The following is a 6,836-nucleotide window of genomic DNA, read 5'->3' as shown; positions in this document are numbered from 1 at the left end:
CAGCAATCGTTACGATACACAGGATGATACTCTAACAGTGCAGATAGGTTACGGCAAACACCAGACCAGACGCACGATGAGATCTGGAGTCCTCTGTGACTCGTTTCTCGGAGAAAACTGTAATTGCAAGATACCTTTCAGGGGTGGTTCTTGCTTGATTAGAACGGCAAGGTGGCGCCAAGCTGCGTGCCGTGGAAGCTGCACGAGGCTGGGCCTTATTAAACATGGCTTGGGGTTTGTCAAGCGCAAACATAAAACAAGGCTTTCGGTCGCGGAAAAACTCCGACTTTTTTTAACGCAGGGATCCTGCAGTAGCTATACCATGGAACGTTTTCTTCGGCGGAACAGTGCACTCATGAACACCATCCACACAAAATGCACTCGGGTCTACCTGAACATGACCCTGCTGAACGGAGGACGCCCACAAGGTGCTGCAGACAGAAGTGCTTCCGCGGGTGCGTGAGTAGCTGACTCTGGTGGCATGCGTTAAAATTTTTTCCAGGTACATGAGGGGGCCTGCTGTGCATTCTGTGCGCGGGAGGCCTTAAGCTAGTGGGAACCACAGGCCTCGAGCGACTTGGTGGAATATGTTTTCCGCTGCGCGTAAGTTTGGGCATCATGGCGAGGCTGCCGGCGTCCGCCTGATGGCATGGGGTTCTGGCAGTCGCCGAATCGCGCTTGCACACTCGAAAGGTCCTCTTGGTTGGGCTAACGCATTGGTCCACAAAAGGTTATAAAAGAGCTTTAACTACCGTCTGCGTCTGCAAAACTAGTTGGCGCGAGAATGCCACCCATTAGGACTGCAACTGCATACAACAGAGATGGGGATATCAGGGTAAGTGTTTAGAATTGAGAGGGACAATCAGCCCTGTCTCGGCTAGACGTTATCGCTAGAGGTACTGCAAACAACTACGCAAAAGCAGTCATCTTGCAAGGAACTAGAAATGTCTAGAGCGTTCCTATGAAGCCTTCTTTTCGTGCTTTCAAAGGGCCAACACATTAAAAATCGCCTTCAGAAGCCCAGAGTGCCACTGCCGAGCTAACCCAGAACCGCCTCTACATTCCGTGAATCTAGGCGATCCAACCACAATGACTGAGCTTTCCAGAGCTGTGAAGCACAATTAGCCAGCTTGCCATGGCAGCAGACAAAGTGCAGCTTTCATGTGTAAAAGCCCATCTATGCTGTCCTCGGAGGCTTGTGTCAGTGACCTTTCTCAGTCGCACATGTTCTGGCATTCGCATGCAGTGCCGATTACACTGAGGCCCGTGCGTGCTTCAACCTTGGTGCCGCAACTGCCTGCTACGTTGGGTGCTGCATATATCCTTTTCCCTTGCCCCACCAGTAGCACGAAGCGGCAATCGCTCAACAGCACTCTAGTGCAATTCCCGTTGCAGCGCACTAAGCTCGTGTGTTGCTAGGCCCTCCCTTTGTGGGCATAGAGGAGTCTGGGGCGTCTCCGATGTTGGCAATGTCGTCCATCACGCAGAACGGGCAGTGTCGCAGCTGCTCATGGCTAAAAATGTCGCATTCCCTGCAGCACGCACCCCACAATGTCCTTATACCCTACACCACGTGTGCCTCTCCTGCCTGCGCTTTCCTATGTCTGGCAAGCGTAACTCGGCGCACTGTACCTGCAAAAGACGTTCCTACAGTCAGGACATCGCGATGCTGCACCGCAGCACACCCATCGAATACGACTGGAAAACTGCGTGTACACACAGAGCCCCCAAGGAGAGCACCCCTGGTAAAATTCAGCGTGCAAGACGCCCCATGGGCGCGAGGCGTGCAGACTATAGCCCGGCGTTGTCGGCCACCTGGACCTTAAGAAGATTACGAAGAAGCATGACCGACTCGGCAGCGTGTGACAGACCTCTTTCAAGGAGTTGGTGGCAGCAACAGCACTTGGCTCCCTCGGCGATCGCCTTTACCTGCGGCCGCACGCAATGGGAAGGCAGCAGCTGGCGCGGGCGTGCAGTTCCACTGCCGTCTGCTTTTAATAAGCAGCACCTGCCACCCCCCAGGCCCGCAGAAGTCGCGGTTGCAGGGGTGTTGTTGCTGAAGAAGCGGCAAAAGAGGGACGAAGGCTGGAAAGGAAACCCCTTACAGGCTCGAAGGCTTCCGGAAGGCAGAGGCTGTGGAAGGAGCGGGAGACGTCCGCGGGGGACAGGAGATGCAAGGAGCAGCACTGGGAGACGCAGAAGGATCCACAGAAGGTGCAAAGGACAGCTTTGACGTTGCCGATCCCAAAGGCGCCGCAAAGCAACAAGCGCAGCACAGCGGCTAGCAGGCACCCCACGCCAACACTGCCCTTCGACCCTTCCCTACAGACCGAGACAGAGTGCGTAGAGCGTCGCGTCTAGGAGCGACAGCCCAAGGCATTCGACCTACCAAACAGCTGCAAGGCACATCGCAAAGCTTGGCGCTGCAGAGGGGGCACGTGTATGTCCGAAAGCGAGGCAGGCTGTGGCAGCTGCACAAGGCAGCAGTGGAAGATTCCTTGAACGATGGAAACCCTACGCGAATCAAACAAGGCTGCAGGCCTTCCAGCCTGCGGAGCCGCAAGAGAAACCACACCGCCGCAACGGTTTCTTCCCTCACAGCAAAGTCTCTGCGTTCTGCAACACAAGGAGGGCATCCCACACTACACGCCTTATCCAGCACGGAGCGCTCCCGCAGGGCAGCATCCGTCTGCCGAAGTCGTCATCGCCATTGTGAATGGCAAAACAAAGGGCAGAGCTTTAGGCGACGTGTGAAGAGGAGTCCCACCATGCAGGAGGTTGCGTGTGCTGCATCAGCAGTGAACGCAGGTGGTCTCTATGAAGCGCCACCCCGAAACTGCCATCCGTTTGAGTGGCCAGAGCCTGAGCCGCGCACATACCGGAGACTCGGCGGCATCCTCATGCGAAGAACTCCCCACCCCCTTTCCCTGCCAAATGGAAGCCTAACCTGCCCATTTAGCCTCACGAACCCTTAAACCCTCTCCAACGTTCGCACGGATACACGGCTTAAGGGGAGGAACCGCAAGGACCTTCCGGATAAAATTAAACACTGCGCATCCATTACCGCATTTCCTCTCGTTGATCTACCCCTCCGGCACGCTCGCGTCCAAGCTAGCGGCGTTCATCAACCTCAAAAGACGCCTTGAAGACCCTAAGAAAAGTGCACCCTCAACCCAACCCCTTGGCCCCTCTCCAGAGCAGCCCTCGCTCACCTTGACTATGTGGACCTCCGGGGAGAGACTAACGATGGAGCAGCGTGCTCGCATCTTTTTAAGCTCTTCAATGGATTCTTCAATGCTTCTGGAACGCACAGAACAAGGAGGTCGGCCCCTCAGGCAGAAGTTGGTCCGGGGAGCTGCTACGAAGACTTCATCAGCCGCTGCCAGGGACCTGTCCCCACAGGGGAGCGGGGGTGTTGGTTTCGACAAAATTATTTCGCTCCGCAGAAAGCAGAGAGGCCCAAAGTATCAGCTGCCGCTAACGTGGCCGCCCTTCCGTGCACCCTCGTGTTGCTCGGCTAGCTCGCTAGGTGATTCACTCCGTGCAGGTGCGATGAAAGAAAAACGAGGGGGGACGAAGGGGGGAGAATCGCGAAGGGAAGAGCTCCCTAGCTCGGGAGAACAGCCGAAAAGACGAGAAAGGTCAAGCTTAGAGGCTGGAACGCACCCCACATCACACGTGCGAATGGATCCATACAGCACCAGAACCTCACGTGTACAGTAGGGAGGGACAGCTCCTAGGAGGGCACGAGCCCTCTGCAGCCAAACACACACATACCACAAAGCAGGGAGAGCAGAGTCACCCTGTACGTGAATTCGGCAAGGGCCGAAGGCGAGAGGACGCGGAAGACTGCGCATTTTCACAGGTTCCCATGGGTCACACAATCCAGCGTCATCCATCCGCGAAACTGGCGCCACGCTTGCAGCCGCACGCCAATAAGACCCTACATCTAGGCCGTTCTTGAGGGACGGCGCGTGGGCAGTGGGGAAGTTCCTGCGGCGTCTGCGAGCCACCAACGCCGTCACCAGCTCCTCCACGTTGCTGCTGAAGTAGCTGGACGTCCCTATCGTCAAAGAGCTTGCTCCGGGAGTCGAACTGGGAGCTCCCAGAGCTGCAGGAGAGGCTTCCGCGGCAACAGCGGCAGCTGCTGGGCAAAGGACCTCTGCTGCGGCATCCGCCATGAACACCAGCGCTATTTGAGCCAGAGGATTCTGGAGAAGAAATGACTCAAGGAAATCCTAAGGAGCAAACGCACCCAAAAAAAGCGGGAACCCCAAGCTTCGAAGTCACGCAGCGGCCTCAGTCTTGGGACTGCCTCGCTGTAACGTAAAGCTACGCAAAACAGCGCGCTTTTATTGCGAGCAATGCCTGCACTGCTATGCATAAGGACTGCAGGGCAGAGTACCGCGAGGGCTCCAAAGACAGCGCAAACACAAACATTACCTCTAGCAACTGCGTAGCGCAGGTCAGGCGGTCCGGCTTGAAGTCCGTCTCCCGCATGGCATCAGTTGCGTCTATGAGAATTACTAAACTCCTGAAGCGCCCCTCAAACAGCACCGTGTACTCCTGAGCGTGATGCGTCCAGCTAGCCACACTCCTCAGGGCCGTTCACGAGCAGCCCACCACACAGACCCCACCTCGTAGCTGTGGCACACCCAGCCAAGAGAGTTACCCCGCGTTCCCGTGTGCTCCTCCATGTGTCATGTTCCGTCCGTCCCCACCCCTCACTCCACCACCACGGCCAGGGCTTTGTCGCTAAAAACCAAAAAGCCCTCCCTCTTTCGCCCTTAGTGGGCAAGAGATATCCACGCAAAAGGCGTCTCAGCTTTGCACAAAATTGCACACTGAGTGGTCAGTCCTTGGAGCGCATCAGTGCACCCGGACTGCTGCACATGCGCTTCTGCTCTCAATAAGCAGAGGCTGCTGCGCCGCCTATAAAGGCGAATACATGCACGAGGGCTGGAAAGCTACTGAACTTGCCTGAGAAGAGCCCGCTTGATGTGGGAGTCTCTCGGGGGTCCTTGCCGGTCCTCCACGCCGCTCTCTTCTCCCCCCACAAGTCGCAGCTGCCCTTCAGCCTCAACCACGCATTCCCATGACCTGCAGCAAACAGTGTGCGCGCCTTGCACAGCCTCCCGGATGCACCAAACCGGACCGCCTCCCCTGTCTGTCATAGGCGCACAGTGCATGCTGGTGGCATGGCCGAGCGTGCCGCTACAGCTGGTAAAAGCTAAGCCCTGCCTTATCTTGAAGTTCTGCACGAAAAACGCCTCCGAACGATATGCAACAGGGAAAAGGGCAAGGAAAGTGAAGCGGGCCCAGAGAAGTGAGGCGCCTCCATGAGCAGGCACACCTTTCAACTTCCCTTTCCCAGGCGTACTGCCCGTAGATATCCTGCTCGAGAGCAGTTGCGCTCGCTGTCGCGTTGCCTTCCAGGCCCTGAAGGACTTCGTCCACTGACGGGTAATCCGCCTGCAGGCATCGCAGCACGCGCAGCAGACAGGCCGAACTAGCAAACCGTCCACGTCCACTTAGTAGCTTTGTAAAGCCCCTGTGCGTGAAAGATCGAAGGCAGTAGAAGCACGAGAGAGAGAGAGAGAGAAAAAAAAAAAAGACTCTCACAGGGCTGCACCCGACAACCGCACCATGAGCAACTTGGAAAGGGATCTGAAGACAGGCTGCTCCAGAGCAACACTGACAGCCAGAAGAACTAAATGGTCACTTTGTGATCTTCGGATCAAAACTAATGGCGCTGAGGCGCTACCGAGGCCCTTGACACCCTCGGTGCCTTTCCCTCCCCCCTCCCCCTTCTCCAAAAAAGGAGTCGCTGCAGGAAGGCCGCTCGAGGCCGTACCGGATTCCTCTGCTTCATGGTCTTTGTGCCATAAAAGGGCAGTCAAGGGTGTGCCAAAGCGTCCCAATGCATCCACTCGAGAAGAAGTAGGGGGGCGCTGCCGGTATCCCTTAAGTCCTGACCCGCCCCGAGCCTCCCTAAAGAGGTTTTGGAGAGAGAACGGCCCACGAAGGCGGCGCTCCAAGAAGCACCAGTGCGGGAGGCTTCTGCATGCAGCCCGGCCGATCGTCCGAGTCGCTGGGCACTCACGAATACGCCACCACAACGCCCACCGTCACCACCACCTCCAAGTTACGCATCCATCTCCGATTCAACAGCAGCCACGCCTACAGCCCCAGCGATGCGGGGTTCGGCATCAGCTTCTAACTGCGCAGACACCAAGAAGCCATACGATCAAGAAAGAGCGGAACCGCTCCACAGCTGCTCGCGGGCATGCGCGGTGTCTGTGGCGCGGGATTCCGGGGAAACCAGATCATCGACTCCTAGCCACACGAATTGCATGTAGCATCCTGTATAGGACATTTAGGGGAAGGAAGAGCATGAGTGCCGCTGATAACCGTGTGGGTACCCGCGAGGGGCCCCCAGGGACCCTCCCTACCCGTTCGCTCACAGGACAGGCAAGCAACCACCTGCAAGACTAACTGCTGCCTTCTCAGTGTCTAAACAATTTGCAGCCATTGATTCCTCTTAAAGATACGGCTGTGCAGAAACGGAAGAGGACGACAATCTTCACGTGGATGCGTTCCCCTTGTTGCCAAACGCGTGGCTACAGTGCAGAGGCATCGACGTGCCTCCGGGCCGCAATAAATTTATTCCGAGTACTGACAACACAACTCCTGCACAAATCTGATGAAGAATGCACCAACGCGTATATACACGAACAACCAAGCCAAGAAAGCTGGGAGAAAAGTGGACGGACCGGGGATTGATCCCGGGACCTCCTGAATGCAAATCAGGCGTGATACCACTACACCATCCGCCC

General features: G+C 56.5%; 1 protein-coding gene and 1 non-coding gene across 2 annotated transcripts; both read right to left on the bottom strand.

The window, feature by feature from the left end:
- Window positions 1-1,399: 1,399 nt before the first annotated feature.
- On the bottom strand, window positions 1,400-5,872 carry LOC34620207 (general transcription factor IIH subunit 2). Its single transcript, XM_026336416.1, has 12 exons — window positions 5,855-5,872; window positions 5,354-5,472; window positions 4,981-5,100; window positions 4,444-4,534; window positions 3,948-4,238; window positions 3,667-3,755; window positions 3,213-3,300; window positions 2,768-2,862; window positions 2,390-2,549; window positions 2,106-2,186; window positions 1,633-1,742; window positions 1,400-1,532 (listed from the first exon to the last, which is right to left on the bottom strand). Exons 1-12 carry the CDS (start codon window positions 5,870-5,872, stop codon window positions 1,400-1,402), a joined length of 1,395 nt encoding a protein of 464 aa, XP_026192201.1.
- Window positions 5,873-6,764: 892 nt separating this feature from the next.
- Window positions 6,765-6,836, bottom strand: Trnaa-ugc. Its single transcript has one exon. It is a non-coding gene; the product is annotated as a tRNA-Ala (tRNA).

This window comes from Cyclospora cayetanensis, unplaced genomic scaffold (assembly GCF_002999335.1).
Source record: "Cyclospora cayetanensis isolate NF1_C8 unplaced genomic scaffold, CcayRef3 CcayRef3_contig_1, whole genome shotgun sequence".
NCBI classification, from domain to species: Eukaryota; Apicomplexa; class Conoidasida; order Eucoccidiorida; family Eimeriidae; genus Cyclospora; species Cyclospora cayetanensis.
Note: the sequence above shows the minus strand (reverse complement) of the source record. Positions and strands in the feature narration are given on the sequence as shown.

Bases quoted from the DNA above. Each gene is read 5' to 3' on its own strand.
- LOC34620207 (XM_026336416.1), bottom strand. The intron at 4,239-4,443 runs GTAATGTTTGTG...TTTGCTCCTTAG, and splicing joins GCGCTACGCAGTTGCTAGAG to GATTTCCTTGAGTCATTTCT. The intron at 2,187-2,389 runs GTAGGTCGAATG...TGCGTCTCCCAG, and splicing joins ATGTGCCTTGCAGCTGTTTG to TGCTGCTCCTTGCATCTCCT.